The sequence below is a fragment of the Girardinichthys multiradiatus genome, chromosome 12 (assembly GCF_021462225.1).
Source record: "Girardinichthys multiradiatus isolate DD_20200921_A chromosome 12, DD_fGirMul_XY1, whole genome shotgun sequence".
Classification (NCBI taxonomy): Eukaryota; Metazoa; Chordata; class Actinopteri; order Cyprinodontiformes; family Goodeidae; genus Girardinichthys; species Girardinichthys multiradiatus.
In genome coordinates, this window is record NC_061805.1 from 26691218 (window position 1) to 26710446 (window position 19229).

Consider the following 19229-nt stretch of genomic DNA (forward strand, 5'->3'; position numbering starts at 1 on the left):
CATTTTTCTTGTTTTTCATATTCACACACTAGCTTTACATTCATGTTATGTTTATTTCAAAGTATTAAATCCACCTTTTTATACCCGAGAGCTCTAGTTCAGAGTTATTCTCTGTGTTTGGCTTTAAATCTTTCTCTGTATCTGCTCGGAGAACAGTGTGTGCTGCTGAAGCCTGATCGCCATTTTTAGAGGTCACTCTGTAGAGCAAAGGGTAGAGATTTTAGAATGTGTTGCTTTGACCTATTCTGGGAGATGAACAGTGTGTTTTGAACAGTCGGTTTCTCTTATTTTCTAATTGGTGATGCATCTGAGCGTAACCCAAAATTTTAAAGGAAGACGTAACACTTTTGTAGGGATGTCCTGGTCAAGATTTTTTCTCCTGAGTCCTCATAAAATGTAGAAAAATGGAAACTTAGTTTGTAAAAACGTTCGAATGTTGAGTTTTTATCTAAATTCTCATCTAAAAGTTAAAAATAAGGGATTTCTTCTCACCAGTGGTTCCTAAACCTTTCAGCTGCAACCCACAAAGGAAGAGTGGAAGAGACCCGAAGCCCTAATTGTTGGCTTGAGCATACCAGCTTTTTACCTAAGTCTGATAAACAGAGGTGGAATGACAACACTACTTTAACATCCAATAAATTGCTTATATTTGTTTGTGATTACATCTCTTAAGCTCTTCTAATTGGTATAGCATTAGGACGCTTTACCATTTAAAATTTGTTTTAGTTAAATGTTTCAAGCAGATCTAAAGAGCCCACACTTGGTGATTCCAGACCCTAGGGGGTGGCTTCCCCCCCAGATTTGGGCGCCGCTGTCCTATTGTACAGTTTTGCAAGCCATGATCACAACAAAAAATTATTTTTGATAATTTGGTTTACAAAGGGTGTCTAATTAGTTTCTAGCTAACAGTTTGAATCCTGTTGACATAAAATTTATAGCATAGCTACATCAACAACAGACATCTGTAGAGTCAGCAACTTTGATACTGATCATTTGAAAATGGCTTGATTGGGACCCCGATCTGATATTTAGAATTGGCTTAGAAGGTCCTCTTTTTTAGATAAAAGCAGCTCAAAATCTACTTGTTCTATTAATTTTATAATTGTAGACTGCATATTCTGTTTGGATTTTTGAAACAAAGCACATTGAGTTTAACAATTTTAATTTATGTTAGTTTAAGTTTACATTAATTGTTTTATGGTCTCAATTGCCAAAAAAAACTATATTGCAGTTCCTAAAATGGGCAAACACTCTTTTTTAGTACTATTCTTCCATCTAAAACTCACTGTACATAAGCTAAACTGGTTACTAGTACATTTTGCATTTGCTTTTAAAGCTTGGCTGAAAGTTATTTGTTTGTAGGTGTATATATACCTTTATTCCTTCTTATAACAACTCTCTGGAATGGATTATGAACTGACTGGTGTCAGCTGTATTTTCATTGAAGACAGTTGCTGTAGTTTGTCTATGTTGTGAAGAGTGGGGGTGTCTGCTGTCAGATTAAATGCTGAATGTGAGAAGAAAAAATCAACAGACACGAAGGTGTTGAGGGCTATATACGGCATGGAATGGATATTTTTGGTAGCTCTGCTGAAGAACAAATTACACACAAGTCACAACTAAGATAGGTGTGACACTTTCCAATTTTTACCCAATAGTCTGTGTTCACACCTCTTGACTAAGCTAATACTCTGTATGTGTGTTTGCATGTGTGTTTGTGACAGTAAAAGTGAGTTATACAGGGACTGGAGGGGTGTCTGAGTATTATTTCTATATTATTAATCCTGGGATAAATGGCATTCTTATTAGTGTGTATGTGTGTGTGTGTGTGTGTGTGTGGAGAGCTTGTGCTGGCCTGCTTGGCTTTGAGTTAGTCAAAGACTCTGGATGTCAGTTAGCAGGTGGTCTCATCTGCTCCAGCGTAGCTGTAAATTACTCACAGTACCAGTCTGGCTGCAGAGTCTGGGTGTAAAGTAAGCAGAGACATGTTCAGTCTCTTTTCCATCCATGCAACCGCTGAGCCATCACCAAGATTATGCATGTATGCACACATGTAAAGAAAAACAGAGACTTTCTTCTTAGACACATTCAATGACTGTGGCAATGTGTCTGATCAAAATACTTTTTTGCAAGTAAATTTATTAAATAAATTTTAACAGTTGCAATATAGAGCAGGCTTTAAATCGTGCATTGTAGTGATAGAGAAACCCCCTAAAATGTGGCATAAATCAAGCTTTGTCAAATATTGGGAAATAAAATAATTATTCCATTATTTTCAGGGTTTTCTGTTTATTCAACCCTCTCACAGTATTTATTTGTGAAAGCCTATTATAACAACATAAATTATATTAATATTTGGCTAAATATTTTCTTCTAGTGCCATTATCCTTTGTATTTTTTAGTGCCAGCCTCAATTTCTAAAATGTTAACTGAATTTCTTAAAAATAAGTGATAAATTAAGAATATGGCTAAATACTTTTTCCTTTTTTCTGAAACAAACTATTTAGAACAGACAGGATTGTTCTGTTATTATAAAAACACATTAAAAGCTTAATCCAGATTTTTCAGACATTTTTAGTGATAAGTTGAAATACAATGTCTTTTCATTCCTTTACATGATATTTTATTAGAAATAATGGTAGTCGCAGATAAAGGGAATATACTGTGTTATCATGTTCACAACTTTTTCTTTCCACTGGTGCAGCTCATGATAGTTGTAATCTTTTCCACATACAAAATTTTGGAATGTGGAAAAAAAATGAGTAAAGGAAAGAAACCAAGCACACAGCAGCCAAAAGTTGCTAAATACTGATGAGGTGCTGTTTGGGATGCCAAACTTGGGCATTAAAGTGTAACGCAATGGAAAAATCAATAGGAAAATCTGAGTTCATACAGTGATGATTTACGTGCAAATTTCTTTTTCTCCAAGTCTAAGAAAGTCTGGACAAATGTTATTTGAGATCAGTTACCTGACAAACTGACACCCTTGCCAGGGATTTCAAAGTATGATGTGGCAAGCCCGGTATGCCTGAAATTCAATCACTGGTGAATGAAAGTTTGTGAGAAAAACTAATTCAAAATACTTAAATTCTGGCAGGAGTAAGATAGATTTCTGCTCCGGTTCTGACCAGCAGTGCTACTTTGATACGCACGGTCACCAACACCTTTGTTCCTCCCAAGAAGTGCATCACCAAAAGAGCTTACTGTGAGCCACGCATAGATTGTGGAAGTCTCACTGTTCTCTACATAATCGGTCTGTTTTAAGTACGTGAGGGTTTATGTGTTATACAGTAATGTAGCTGTCGTCACATTCCGAGGACAATCACCCATCAGTTTTCTCACAGTAAATGATTTGGAGCTAAAAAGTCATTGTAAAAGTAATTCTACTCATGGGGTCAACGGGAGGAGGGAAAATATGGATATACAATCAGACGGCTCCAATTAAACGTCTTCCCCTCATTTGACTCAGACGTGGACAAAAAGTGAGTTGCAACTGAAGCTAACCTCGAGGAAAAAAGCAGGAACAATGTTATTCAATGATTGTTGAATCATTGAATAACAAGATCAGCAGATGTTTTGTATTAACAGAGGATACATAAAAGTAAAAAACAGTAAAAGTAAGGATTTTCTTTCCTAATCAAATTAATGACCAAAACCACCATAACATCATCTTCATATGGAAGTCTCTGAATTTAAAGCTGTTTTTGTTTAAGAAAAGTGTTATAAAAGTGCCACTGCTCACAAAAACAATTAAAAGACAAGTTAAGATTTATTTTTGTTTCATGCTTTCAATATTTTTTAGGTGTCTCAGCTGTAAGGTTTGGCGAAATTGGGCCTTAAAGCTTCTCAACGTTTTTATTTATTTAATTTTTTTAGTTTCACTTGTGTATGTCAGTTATTTGTGTTCTTATTACTGTTTTTGTCACGATTCTCACCTCATTGAGGCTGCCCTAATACATTCCAGTATGTAATTGCACTATTCTTTGAAACCTCCTCTAAAATTGTATGCCGGAACTGTACAAAACCAGTCCTCCTCTGCTTTTTGTTCTAGTGTCCGATCTTGGATGATTTAGTTAGGTTTCGACACTAATTTAATGACCCTTATTCCCTGATATTAAACAGCACACGTTCATTCGCAGTGAACAAAAATAACTGGTTTGTCCTGAGTCAGCTGGATATGCCCAGATGAATACACATTAATTACAAATGTGGTGTTTGTCATTTGTGAAACTGGTCACTTTTACAATCAGGAATTTCAATCTGTAAATTTCGTGTCAGTTACCTAGTCAAAAGGAAAATAAACAATTCTATTAACGCGACCAGTCAGACACATTCAATATATTATTTATTCTCTTAGGTTTTGTACACTTATCGGGAAAATGTTCATATATATTTTTATATAAAATTTAAAAGCGATTCCCATTTTAAAAGGTTTTTTACTTCTTTTTGAAATGAAGCCACAGCCTTTTGAGGGCAGTGAAAAACACATCGGGCAGTTTCTGTAGCCCACTCCAGATAACTGTGACGCTCATTCTTTGTGTAAGATTGATGTGTTTTTTCCCCATATTTACATCATCTCATCAATGATGCTACCGTGACTCACCTCCCATGGATACTTTGGTGGAAAGTGACCTCAGTTTTCTTTTTTATTATTATTACTGCAACACGTTGGATGAGGTAACCTGTACTTTTACATCACGCTGCACAAAAGGTGACAGCAGTCATTTGTAAACACAAGCACACATACTGCTGTAACAGAATCACACAACATGAAATCACTTCACACACATATTGCACACATGAAACAACATCCCCCTGCACTGCAGGAATTAAGGGAAAAGGGCAGATTTTTCCACTGACTTCAGTGGTGGCCAATCAAGCAGCAGGTACTCTTAAGTCTATTCCAATCCAAGCCAATTAGAGGTGATGATGAGCTCAGATGTCTTGTCTCTCTGCGCCCTGATTTGCTGCCGTTGTGTGACACGGTGAGAGAGGCAGCCTGTGACCCTCACATGGGAGCGTGTGTCATACACGAAGCAGGCAGCCCGTCCTGTTTGGGAGGAGTTCAAAGAATGTTTTTTTTTACTGTCCTGTTGCTTTGGCATATACCAAGCTTCCGCACCATCATCAATTATTCAAGCCCCAGCAGTGTGTCCCTATATCCAAGTGTTTGTGTATGTGTGATCTCAATATGCTCTGTTTGGAACTACTGAGAGCCACGTTCCACCCGTTTCTCGTCCAGAATCTGTGTTTCTTTTCTGCTTTCTGGGACATTGAAGCATGTCTTTGGATATACGCAGGTCAGGAACATGCAGCTTCATTTGTGGACTGTGTTCAGCTGCCTAATTCTGAGTTTGGCTCTGAGGGCTCCGAAGGTTAACGATTGGTACTGAAAAGACGTCTGGGCTGCTTTTGTTTTACTGTTTTGTCCGGTGACTTAACCTAGTGAACACTTCACTAGGACATACATCAGCATCCTATTTTTGGATAACCTTGGATAATTTGTCAAAATGCCTGAAGCAAATTATCTCCTTTCTTTTTCCTGGGGGTACATAAAGGTAAGAAATGTTCCACTGATGGAATGTTTTAGGTTAAATATTCAGAATTTTTACACCAACATCAGCATTATACATGTTAGAGTGGAGCTTGTTGTTTTTATTCAGGCTCAAGCTTGAGACAAATTTGGATGTTAATTTTTATGAACACAAAATCTGCTATATTTAGAATCGCACCAACATGTCAACCACAGAAAAACACTTCGTAGGTGTGTCTGTTCTGGATCTCTTATCCGTTGCGATGTATCTTTAAAATGAACAACTAATGATGTATGAAAGGTTTAGATGTAAAGCTGCAAAAGATGCAAAGATATGTTTTGAATTAAGGAGAATTTTCTTTTTTCACACAGTAGATTGCCCAACAATTTGTCCAACAAGTCTAGCTCAATTTTTTACTGACTTTATCAGACATTATCTGATTTATTTGGTGGTTATGATTTATTCTTCTGACCCCAAAAACCAATGAATAATATGGATGTCTTTGTGCCTGGTTTAAGAATTAAAGAGATGTGTGTTTAAAATAACACTGCAGTGGTGTGATAGATTTTTGTCATCTGCATAAACCTGCATGGACATCCTTTTATTTTTGTGTTTTTGCAATAACTAGAAAATACCTAGTTTAAAACATTCTCATCTAGATCAGGTTGTCCTTTGGGTCTCCAAATCAAAAGCCAGGGCTAAATTTGGGTTTGTCACTATAGATAGGCACAGCCCAGGGGAGTGAAGAGTGAATTAGAAAAGCGAGGATGCAGAGGAGCAAGATGAAGGGTCTGGCAGTGTGGCAGTGGAAAAATTAAAAGAAACTGGGAATCTGGGTTACTGTTCATTTGCGCCTGCTGCTGTAGCCCTCCATGACCCCACCCACTGTGTGTGTGTGTTAAACCAAAAAAAGATGACTGTCCTGGGAGCAGCTTCTATGATGAAGTTGGATATTTTTAGAATTTGTACATTTCCAGCTAGGATTGAAGTATCTAATTAGCTCTCAACAAAGACAACAATTTTATTAGGTTTAGGTATTATTATTAGGTTTCATTTATAGACAGGACCACTGCAAGTGCCTCTAACATATGTTGAGGACAACTGAAGTGAGCTAAGTATACTTTATTGTGCTGTTCAACTCTATTTTCAGTTTCTTTTATTTGTACTCATACACGTCATCTTCTGCAAATCAAGACCAGGTCCCTCTCCCCAGACACCTTCTCTAGCTCCTCTGGGGGAAGCCAGAGTCATTCCAAGGCTAGCCGACAGATATTGTCCCTCCAGCTTGGGCTGACCCCTGGGCCTCCTCCCGGGGGACGTGCCTGGAACACCTACCGAGAGAGATGTCCAAGGGGGCATCCAAAACAGATGCCCGGGCCACCTCAGCTGACTTCTCTCGATGTGGAGGAGCAGTGGCTGTATTCTGAGCTCCTCCTGGACGGCCGAGCTCCTCGCCCTATCTCTAAATGACCCTGTGGAGGAATCTCATTTCATCCACTTGTTCCCAGGATCCCGTTCCTTTGGTCATGACCCAAAGTTTATAACCACAAGTGAGGGTAGGAACGTAGATCGACCGGTAAAGGCGAAGCTCTTTCTTCATAATAACAGACCTCGGTTTAACGGACCGGTGCAACGTCTGCATTACGGCGGTGAGCGCGCCAATCCATCTGTCGATCTCCCGCTCCATTTTCCCCTCACTCATGAACAAGACCCACTTACCCTCCACTGGAGGCAGAAACTCCCCTCCAAACTGGAGACGGGAAGCCACCCAGTCTCTTTTAATTCTTGTTAAATAGAGATATATTTGAATGCTGTATATACATATAAACATAATCAAAGAGTTAATTTCTTTACATTTTTCAAAATTCAACTTTCAGTTTCTTGGAATATTTGAAAATTACATAATACCAATAGAAAGGGATTTTTCTCTCCCTTGTTAATGTTGTTATGCATAACGTCACATTGTTTCAGTAGGCAGTCAATGACACCCTCCCCAAGGCCACAAAAGGTCATCGCTAAAGCTGGCTGTTCAGATAGTTCTTTATCAAAATATATCGATGGAACGTTCAGAGCAAAGAACATGATACCAGTAGAAAAAAGATGCAAGAGCAGACACAAAATTCTGTATTGGTTTTATTTATAATATTCTGACTTTATGAGAAGGGAATTGGGGTTTTCATTAAGTGTAAGCCACAATCATCAAAATTAATAGAAATGAATTTATACGATTACCACATTTTAAATTTATTTGATGAAACAAATAAACTTTTGATCATATTCAGATTTTTTGAGACGCACCTGTACTCAGCTGGAAAGGCAATTACTTCTGATGCTTTGGTTCTGTATTACAAACTTTCAAAGCCATCATGTTTGCGTGTGTGTGTCCTTGTTTCAGTTTAAAAGGATGTTGAATCGGGAGTTGACTCACCTGTCAGAGATGAGCCGCTCTGGGAACCAAGTGTCTGAGTTCATCTCCAGCACGTTTCTCGGTGAGTGATGACTCAGGAATTACTTAGATTTAGAAAAGACCTCCATTTTTGTTTTCACAATCAACTCCCCTTCCACGTGCAGACAAGCAACATGAGGTAGAGATGCCGTCACCACAGACGCAAAAGGAGAAGGAGAAGAACAAGCCCATGTCTCAGATAAGCGGAGTGAAAAAGCTGCAACACTCCTCCAGCCTCACAAACTCAAACATCCCTCGCTTCGGCGTCAAAACGGAGACCGAGGATGAGTTGGCGACGGTGTGTTTGCATGTTCTGAGAAATTGGTGCAAACAGGCTCAGCAGGCCACACATTTAAACAGGTTCTGTTTGTGTCTCTAAATCTCTTTAGGAGCTGGAACATGTGAATAAATGGGGCCTTAATGTTTTTAAAATCTCAGAATTCTCTGGGAATCGGCCACTGACAGTCATGATGTACACAATATTTCAGGTAAACACTCTCATTGACTTTTTTCAATCTTCTTACATTCAAAACAATTACTTTCTGTTTCTTGAACTCCCTTTTTTGGCTTTCAGGAGAGAGACTTGTTAAAAACGTTCAAGATTCCACTCGACACCTTTATAACATACCTGATGACCTTAGAAGACCATTATCATGCCGATGTGGCCTACCATAACAACATCCATGCTGCTGACGTCACCCAGTCAACTCACGTGCTGCTATCTACCCCTGCCCTTGAGGTAAAACTCAGTTGTGCATGCTTTCACAATTTGCTTCAATCAAAGCCCCCCTATTTGAAGTGTAATCAATGTTCTCTCCTTCATCTTGCCTGTGCTCTGCTTTTCTCCTCTCAGGCTGTGTTCACAGACCTTGAGATCCTCGCTGCCATCTTTGCCAGTGCAATTCACGACGTGGACCATCCCGGAGTCTCAAACCAGTTCCTCATCAACACCAGTAAGTGTAAACATGAACTTCTGCCAGAAAAAAAAACACAAAGGCAGATACAGAAATTCACACATTAACACACTGGTTTTTGAAATATTTCATTCAATATCTCACAAAAGTATTCATACCCTTTGAAAGTTTTTTTTGCATTCTGTGAATTAACAAATAGAAACTTTAATGTTTACACTTTATGATTTTAAGCGGAGAGAAAAATATGCTTTCCCTTTCAAGAAATAAAAATAATAGAAGTAAAAATCTGAAAAAATAAAAATCTGAAAAGTGTGGCGTACATTTGTAGTTATGCATTGTACATTTGACCACCGTATAGGTTAGTCCTTTTCATTCACCTGCTAGACTTAGATTTTTTTTAACTCAACCAATAAGTTTGTTTCTGATAAGAAATGGAACAACACCTGAATCTGCCAAAGGTTTGGATAATTTGGGGCTAAACAGTATAGCGAAATGAATTGCATATTTATGGCACCTAAACGAAACCATATGTAAAGATTCTGATTTGATTTAAAAGCAGAGGAATTCATTACATTGATGAATAAGTCTCTGCTGACTCTTATAATAGAACAACATGCAGGTCTCTCTTAAAAACATCCTCCTACTTAGTGGCTCACTAAGTAAGATGGATTTCCCTGACTTTTATATTTGTGTGGTTGTGGTTAAACTAGATCAGTTACACAATTACAGTAGCTGTTACTCCTGTAAACCATCCTGTTGATAGCAACTGATGGGTTTGGTTAAAAGATGCTTGTCCATTACAGTTTCAACCTCTACCCTGTGAAGGCTAGGCTTGTAGTTACCTTAAATGTATTTTATGTCTCTTCTCTGATATTTCGTTTTATGTGGAACAGTTTACCTCCACCTTCAGTACTATGAAGACATGTTTGGTTGATGTTTTGGTCAAAATAACATACCCCTTGGCACATATGTTGTTGACAATTTAAATGGCCGTATCTTTATTATGAAGATTTTTAATTGACTTGTGTTTGTTATTTTATTGTAATTTTCATTTCTTTTTTTTTTTACAACTCTTTTTAAGGCATTTTCATTGGTCTTTACTTTCACTGCATAGCACATTAACCCAAGTGCTATGTAAAGGTCAAAAGTGATTAATAAATTATTTATGACCAGTATAAATGTATATAATTTTCACAATAATAATAAAAATAATAATAGTAGTAATAACAATAATGTGCGAATTCTGCCTCAAACCCTAAAAAACAACATTCCAATATTTCTAGTGAGCTCTGATAGAAAGTGGAGGCTTAAAAGATAAAAAAGAGATGTCTCAAAACTCAGAAAAGGAAAATCAGCTTGACTCAGTGCTGATGGAGGGAGTAAACTGAGCTTCAAATCAGACATAAAGAACTAATGGTGTTGGGTTACTAAATGTGCCCTTGAGCAACAACCACAACCCGTGCTATAAATCTTAAATGACTCACACATCATGGCTACAGGTGCCTTAGATGCCAGCTTAATTTGGCGATTTATACGAAAAACAAAGAGTTTATGTCCACTTGGCATCATCGCTTTAAACAGCCGTTCTCCAGGCTGCTGCAAATGTTGCGTAAGAGTGTTACTAATCAGAACAGAATAGGCACAGTGAAATCTTGTACACCTCAAATAAACATACACAAACTCTGCAGTGCTTCCCTGAAAGCCCAAATAGGGAATCCCTGCAGTTAAGACCATATTAGTCATTGTAGTTAGGAGTCATCAAACCGATCTTCTGTCTACCAAAAGAGCAACAGACATGGATCCCCTTTCTTCCTTGTGCTCCTATTTCCCATTAACCTGTATTAAGGGTCAGAGCAACTAAAACTGGTGAAGGGAAGCTTTCTGCATTAAACATGGTGGTGTTTTTCTAACAGAGTATACAAAGGTTGTATCTCCTTAAACCTGCAAGCGAAAGAATCTGTAATATCTAAAACTATTTACTCTGTTTTTGCTGCAGATTCAGAGCTAGCCTTGATGTACAACGACTCATCAGTGTTGGAGAACCACCACTTAGCAGTTGGTTTCAAGCTACTGCAAGAGGAGAACTGTGACATCTTCCAAAACTTGACCAAAAAACAGCGACAATCACTGCGAAAGATGGTCATTGACATCGTACGTTGAAGAAGCTGTGCACAAATAAACTCCCTGTTTTGTTGCAAAAAAATCATAATAATAATGTGGAGCTAAACCTTTAATGTTGGTGTGTTTTTCATTTCTGGGTGTTCGTAGGTGCTAGCAACAGACATGTCCAAACACATGAATTTGCTGGCGGACTTGAAGACGATGGTTGAAACAAAGAAAGTGACCAGCTCCGGTGTGTTGCTGCTGGACAACTACTCTGACAGGATACAGGTGAGCTTCAAGCTATAGTACAAAATCAATAATAAAACAGTGGGAATAATGACTTTTTTTTTTTTTATCTCTGATAGGCACAATCTGCTACTCTAGTCAAGCCTATAAAATAAGACAATTTATATGGTTGAAAATTCGGTAGCTATAAAGAACATTAAACATACCGTAGTAGAGTTTGTTTAAGGGATTCTGATCCTAATCATTTAGAAAATACCTGCATCAGGACCCCAAGTCCCCTTTTGAAACAAACTATTGGTGTTGTTTAGGTGAATCTGATGAGATGTAACAACAGTCGCATCTCCCTGACGCTACCATTTTTCAGTGTTGACATTAATTAGTACTTTATGCTTCTCTGTCTTGCTGGATACACTGTAAGTGAACTATGCTGCACTGATCAGGCCTTTCCTGTCTATACCGATTTCCTGTGTTCTTTGAGGTCTGACCTGCCAAGTCCAGTTTTGCCCTAAGGCCAATAATACATCAAATCTATGCCTCAAAGCTGATATCTTATTTTTCTACAGCTCAAAAACAGTGCATCAAACTTCATGTTTGATACGATATAGAGCAAAAGTAATGGGAGTTCTTGTTTTGATGCATTTTTAAATGTGTTTGACCTTCCAATCCCTAGTCAGCCAATCAAGGGAAAAGTGACATATTCCCATATCTCGCTGATTAATTGGTGCATTTTTAATCTTGCTGCTTTCTATGTTCAGGTTCTCCAGAACATGGTCCACTGTGCAGACCTGAGCAACCCCACCAAGCCTCTCCTGCTTTACCGACAGTGGACGGACCGCATCATGGAGGAATTCTTCAGCCAAGGGGACAGAGAAAGAGAGAGGGGGATGGAGATCAGCCCCATGTGTGACAAACACAACGCCTCTGTAGAAAAGAACCAGGTAAGGATTCCAAGATGGCATAAAAATGTGCTCTTCATGCATAGCAAATAAACACACACTGAGCCTCATGTCTGTTGTAGGTTGGGTTCATAGACTATATCGTCCACCCCCTGTGGGAGACGTGGGCCGACCTTGTCCATCCGGACGCACAAGACATCTTGGACACGTTGGAGGACAACAGAGAGTGGTACCAAAGCACTATCCCCCAAAGTCCATCTCCGACTTTAGATGAGCCGGAGGACGGCACTCGACCTCCTGGGGTGGACAAGTTTCAGTTTGAGCTGACCCTGGAGGAGGACGGGGAGTCAGATACTGAAAAGGATAGTGGCAGCCAGCCAGAGGAGGAGGAGGAGGAAGAAGAGGAAGAAGAGGAGGAGGAAAACAGCTGTACTGACTCAAAAACACTCTGCACACAGGACTCTGAATCGACAGAGATACCTTTGGACGAACAAGTGGGGGAGGATGATGATGACGACGATGAGGAGGGGGATGCAGAAGAGGAGGGGGAAACACCCTGCTCAGAAGCATGTGATGCAGACAAAGAGGCAGCAGAGAAGGAAGAGGAGGAGAAATCCCCTGATACATAGCAGTTATGAACAGCCTCTGATTAACTGTTCCTCTTAGTAATGACAGATTATAATTTATAGAATATTTTTTGAGTTTTGTGAAATCTGTTTTTTATACGTCTGTGTTTCCAAAGCGTGTGCTGCTCCCCACCCCAAGTTACTCTTCTCGTCGGCTTTATTTAGACATGCCCATTGGTACTACTTCAAGTTTTTTTGCACTCAGGTAAAATTCCCTTTCATTCCCATGACTTAAGATGCGGACGGTCATACATCACATCTGTTTCCTTCTTTCTGCTTTCGTCTCAGCCTTGCCTAAAAGTTCGCCTGTGTCTTTATGTTTTACGAAGTGCCAATAACTCCAAAGAGTCGGTTATTGGTAGGAGTCTCCCTTTTATTTTTATATATTTTCTCGAGGGTAGGTCATTTTCGCCCTCTTCCACGATAAACTAGAAAGCATGTTTTGTTTAAAACCTTACGGGTTGCTGCAGCACATTTGGGAGCTTTTTAAACCACATTTACGATGCGAAAGTCTTCCTCCATAACCTGACTTACTAAAAGCTAAAATCTGGACCACCATGTAGTCATTTTTTTGGTGTTGTATGAAAGATTCCGATGTTTTCTATAATTTAATTTTGCAATCAGAGACGTGCAGGAACCTCGCAGAAACGTAGAGGGAGAAATGTGTCAGATGTTGAGCATTTTGAAGGCTGTTCAGAGCTGTTTGCACTTGCTCCAACAGCATTTACACTCCTATACCACTATACTTCTGTTCCATTAGTTCTATGTCTTAAAACCTGTATTTTCTTTCTAACAACTTTTATTTTAGAGAGAATTTTCTCTGAGAAGGAAGCAGAAACCTGAGTTCTTATGCTTTGCTTCTCATGGGAATCGTTCAAAACCCGAAGTAAGCCCTTAGCTGTTTTTCTTATTGTTGCCTGTAGTTCTTTTGAACACATCCTAAAACAATGCAATGCTTTGTAGTTAATACAAAAAGCACCTTTTTTAGAGGTTTGACTAGTGCTCCAAGTGTTTAGAAATAGTAATGGTGATGAGAATGACTAGGGTGGTTTTATAACAAAGTTAAGAAAACTTAGTTTTATTTTCGTAGTTGTTTGGTTTATACATCAGTAGCTGCTGCTTATCTTCAGCCACCTATGATTAATTTTGCATCAGATTATTGCCATTAACTCGACTATACTGTCTTTGTTTTCAACAAGACAATCAGCTCCAAAGCAGAGTTTCCAGAATAATACTATTCTCTACAGTTATACAGGTGCATCTCAGTAAATTAATACATTGCTGAAAAGTACATTTATTTCAGCAATTCAATTCAAAAAGTGAAACACACAGAGTAATATATTTCTTGTATATATTTCAGTTTTGTTGATTATAGCTGACAGCTAATGGAAATCTAAGATCAGATCATATTGCATTAGATAAATAAAAACAGGATAAGTCATACACAAACGTTATCTTATGTTTACACACTCATGGGAAAGGCTGCTACCATGACACCTCCATTAGGATGGTAAGCCACAAAAAGTCATTGCTAGAGAAGCTGGCTGATCACAGAGGGATGTAGGTAAGAATGGTGATGGAAAGTTGAGTGGAAGGAAAAATTGGTAGAAAAAGGTGTGCTAGTTATTTGATAAACGTTTTGAGAAGTTTGGATTTTAAATATCTATTAGCCATCATCAGCACAATTAACTGAAATAAACGTTTTTATTATCTCACTAATTGCGTAATAATTCAAAATGAGTTTTTTACTTTTTTAACTCAAATTACTGAAATAGACAAGATTTTTTAATGATACTCTAATTTACTGAGATGCACTTGCATTCAAATGCACTAATGCATTTGCATACCACCTCTTTAATATTTTAGACACATTCAAACACTGATTTGTGATTGAACGCAGGCTTACAACATCCTTGTCTACTCTTTTCCATGTTTCTAAAAATTTATTTAATCTCTCTAACCTGATGCTGTTATTTATTGGTAAATATTTTTCTAGTTGTTGGGTTTGTTTTGAAATATAAAGGTGGTACAGTCGATATTTCACTGTAGCATAGATAGAACACAAGCTTGCCAGTTATTACACCCAAATACAAATTTTTTGTTTCCCCTTGTACAGAAAATATTTTGGAAATTATTAACTAAAGTAAGGAAAAAAAACAAAAAAAAAAACCACTTGAAATACTGCACACTGCTTCTTCAAAGAAGTCTTGTTTTACTTATATGCCATTTGAAAAAAAATATTTCACTTTTTATTTTGTGCCAATATTTTATTTTATTTTATTTTATTCTTTTCATTTTCACCCAATGCCCTTACCTGTAATCAAAATTTCTGGTTTATTGCTGTTTACAAACATATTTATTGTGCTGTATATAATATATAATTCTTAATGTTATTACTATCAAAATGCAGTTTGCTGTAAATGGTTGATTTTTATCATCCCTTTTGGTGATAGCGTGGCTGTATTATGTACCTCTTGTTGAGAGAATGTTTATTACCACATGAGCTTCAGTGTAAAACACAAAAAGGAAAAAGAAAACGCTCCATTGACTCGTCGCTCGCCTGAGAACAAGCTCAGAGAGGAGAGGAAGAGAGAAAATAAGTGGGAGGGGATAGCCAAATAGTTTTTTTTTTAAAGAAGCTGTTCCTTGGCCCATGGGCTGTGCCTTAAATTTAAAACATCATTTACTTTTTAGCCTTTTTTTTTTTTTGTAAATTATCTAGTTCTCCTTTGCTGCATTTGGTGAATTTCTTGGCTTTGGTTGGCCTGATGACTTGTGGAGAAATGTTGCCTTTTTTCATTAGTCACAGTTAGGAGCAGATGTTTGTTGAGGTGTTCGGATTCACCACAAGTCATACATTCACTACATGAGTGATTGTGGCCTGCAGCTGGATGTCAAAGACTCGTATTTTGCTGTAGGCCTGGTCTATACGGCTCACACTATCCTGAAGCTCCACCTCTACACTTAACGACGTGAGTCAAGCTGTGTAATGAGGAAATGTATTGTCTGATTTCTGATTGGATCACAGCTTAATCTTTAACAAAACACTGAATGGGGCGCAACTGCGGTGTGTAGTTGGTGCTTGACAATGGCAAAACGAAGCACAGAGGCTTTGGAACACATCTGCACGTTCAGCCACTGCTGCAAAAATTCTGGCTGAAACACTTGACGGCGTGTTGCTCATCCATGCTCGGCCCACACTCACGTTACCTGCAATATCCAGAACCACTGACATGTTTCTGGGGGTCGGTCATATTTCTGTACTGAAGAGAGTGGGGGGACTGCATCATTGTCCTGAAAGCAGGACTCTTATTTTGACACACATACTGTAGATTTTAAACAGCCCTGGACCAATGGAAATAGTGGGTTCTTTTCTCATTATGTGTTCTATTTTTTTATGGTGTGCAAGGAAAACACAAACTGTAACTTCAGAAAACAAAAAATGGTCTTCAGGACAATTATTTTTTTGGGTTATGTCTTTAGAATGCCAACTTGTCTGGACGTTTCACAGGACAATTAAAATGTTATTTTGATGGATTCCTTGTTAATCGCAGTCTATTGGATAGCACTGTAGATCATACAACTTTATCTACAAAACAAACAAAAAGAATGAAAAAAGTTTTTATATGCAATGGAATAAATAAAAGCATGGGTTGATTCTGCCTACCTACTGGTTGGTTCCTTGTCTTTATTGTTTCTCAGATTTTTATGGGGATTTTTATGGCCGTCTGAGAGGAACACAGGAAACTTTCTGTATGACTTACGTCTCATGTATAAGTTAATGGGTTTATTTTATCTTTTTTTTTTTTGAAGAATTTGAAGAACATGGTTTCTTCAAATTCACCGTTTTCATTTCATTTTGTGGAGACAGCCCTTTCCATATTTAGATGCCCCTCTGGTGAAAAAAAAAAAAAAAGTGTGTCTTAAAATAATCTTTCATTGCAGTTCCCACTGGAAAGTTTTGAAAAAATCTATCTTTAGTATAAGCACATTTATTGTGTGGGGGTAGTGTTTTTTAACACAGAATTCCTACGACCCCTGTAAGATAAATGTAACCAAAGTTTAAGATTTAAGAGACGGGATCTGTAAATCATTGTAGATCTGATGCATAAATAGGTTCTTGCAGGTTTGCCTGGTTAAAAATAAAGCAAAAACAAAGCATGAAATGTCCTAAATGTCCTCAAGTGTTTTATCTGTGTCTAAATTGTTTTGTCTGTGTATTTTCAGCAACAACATATGGCTCGCTCTTACTTTATTTAGCCAAGTTTGATAAATGGATATGCTTTTCAGTAAAAGTCACCAAATGTACCTTGTCCTATTTATCATCAGATTAAATAAAAAACATATTTGATGAAAGATGAACACATTTTTCATTTTAAGAAGATTTGAATTTGTATAAATCCTTTTTTAAAGGCCTTTCATTAGGAAAAATTGCACCGACCGTCTGACTGGCAAACCGAATTTATGCCCTTGTTGAATTCTGGTTTTTCAGAGTGTAGCACATGGCCCACGGGCTGCATTTTGGACACCTGACATAGAGGGTCTCAACACAGTAGACATGACAACGAACAGTTAGGTCTGATTTATTCATAAGCATACATGTTATACTCAGTGAAAACTAACAATATTTAAGGAATATATTCTCCTCACCTCATAGACACACATAGTTGTTGACCTGAAAGTTAGACAGTCTTCTAAACATCATTAATGATCTTACATACAGAAAAAAAGGGAAAATATTTCTCTTACAAAACAAAAAACTGGATTTTTAAATGAAATCAGATTTGCAATTAGAACTTTATCTACACTTATCATTTGTAGCCATAAACAAGGTCCTGACATGGTTCTAACCGGATACCTGGCTACTCCGGTCAGAAATTGTAGAGCTTACCATTAGAGACGCTACCATGCTTGATAGTTGGTACACTTTGCATTTGGTTTGGAAGCTTCCTTTCATACTTCCAAACTTCCAAAAATCTTCATCTTTGTCACTTCTGAACATAAAATTAATTCCATAGGTCATTAGGATTGTCTATATTGACAGCTGCATAATTCAGTTAAACTTGAAAGGATGGATTTCTGGTCTCTTTTTCTAGGTTGTATTCACACCAGGAAAGTCCTTTGGTCCGGAGCAAAAGCGAACTTTATTTTTTTTTCATTTGGTGCTGTTTGTTTTCACATTGTAATTTTTGCAAGTGAACTATTACTTGTAAACAAAGCCACGCGGGTGACGATCATGGTTCCCATTGGACAGAAATGACGGGGGCGGGACAGAGCACAGACCCGGAAATGTAGGAAAACATCTGTAGACGTGCTGCGTGCAGCACCTCTGTTCTGCATATTTGTGCCGTTATTACAGCTGCAATATTATTATGAGAGTGAAGAGCAGCTCATTCAACACAGACTTTGCGACATTATATTTATAATTTTGGAACAGCGTCGGAGAATGCGTGCTGAACGCCGAAGAAGACGGTGTGCTCTGCGTGCCCGGTGTTGCAACAATTAGCTGGCCAGGTATGATGTGAGTATAACATACACCTTTGCTATCGGCTACGGTGGCTTGTTAAGTCCAAAGAGACATACGTTTTCTGCAGTTGGTTCGGGTCGGGGCCAGTTTGTATACAGACCATAAGCGGCAAGTGTGAATACACCCCTAGTCTCTTTCTTTGTGGGCACCCTGTGGTGTACATTAATACAACTCTTACTTTACATTTATTTTACTCTGAACGGTGACTTTGGTGTACAAGCATCTTTTATCTTAGAATCAGCATTAACCTCTGAGGTTACTGGATTCTTCCTGAGCATCCTAAACAATTTGGTGTCATCTGAGGAGGACAGTTTTGAGTCGGGTGTTTAGAATTTGGAGACAATTAGGTGTCTCAACAGGTTAATGGTCACAAACACGTCACAATGTTTTGGAATGGATAAAGCTCTCTTACATTAAGCTTCAAAAACGGCCTTCCTATAGCGCTTGCCTTGAAAATCTGAGGACTATGTGTGAAAGCTGAGTCTGTACCGGGAAACCAACTAATTTCAATGAGCTCGACCAACCTTGAGAAGAAGAGTGGTTAGATGTACAGCCAGAAGTATGACACAAGCAAGTTAATGGTTACAAACGTGACATTTATTCAAATATAAATAGAAGTGTACGTACACTACCAGTGAAGTTTGGACACACTTTCTCATTTATTGTGTCCAAACGTTTTACTGGCGGTGTATGTATTTGAGCATGTGTGTATAATTCTGATTGTAGAAACCTCAAATAACTCAAAGTTGTGCATCTATAATGCTTGTTTTATCAGAAATACTTTGAAGTTGTATGATCTATAATCATGCTGCACTGGAAAAAGAAAGGTTCAACAATATTAAAATGAGCCCAAGATACTCATGACTGCTGGTAAACGTTTGACAGGAACTGTAAATACAGGTCCTTCTCAAAATATTAGCATATTGTGATAAAGTTC

The 19229-nt window shown here is 38.0% G+C and overlaps 1 protein-coding gene across 11 annotated transcripts in view; it reads left to right on the forward strand.

Annotated features, from left to right (window-relative positions):
• The window catches only part of pde4d (phosphodiesterase 4D, cAMP-specific), a 255431-nt gene extending 238996 nt beyond the window's left edge, over positions 1-16435 (forward strand). For 10 of the 11 annotated variants that reach the window (XM_047381198.1, XM_047381200.1, XM_047381196.1 and 7 more), the window contains 9 exons: positions 7930-8023; positions 8106-8278; positions 8370-8468; positions 8555-8719; positions 8834-8933; positions 10891-11045; positions 11163-11285; positions 11999-12181; positions 12262-16435. In XM_047381198.1, the coding sequence (XP_047237154.1) occupies positions 7930-8023; positions 8106-8278; positions 8370-8468; positions 8555-8719; positions 8834-8933; positions 10891-11045; positions 11163-11285; positions 11999-12181; positions 12262-12768 (1599 nt within the window). In that variant the 3' untranslated portion in view covers positions 12769-16435. Of the gene's footprint in view, positions 1-5129; positions 5559-7929; positions 8024-8105; positions 8279-8369; positions 8469-8554; positions 8720-8833; positions 8934-10890; positions 11046-11162; positions 11286-11998; positions 12182-12261 lie in introns of those variants that run through there. The other variant, XM_047381206.1, reaches the window with a different exon arrangement.
• Positions 16436-19229: the final 2794 nt, after the last annotated feature.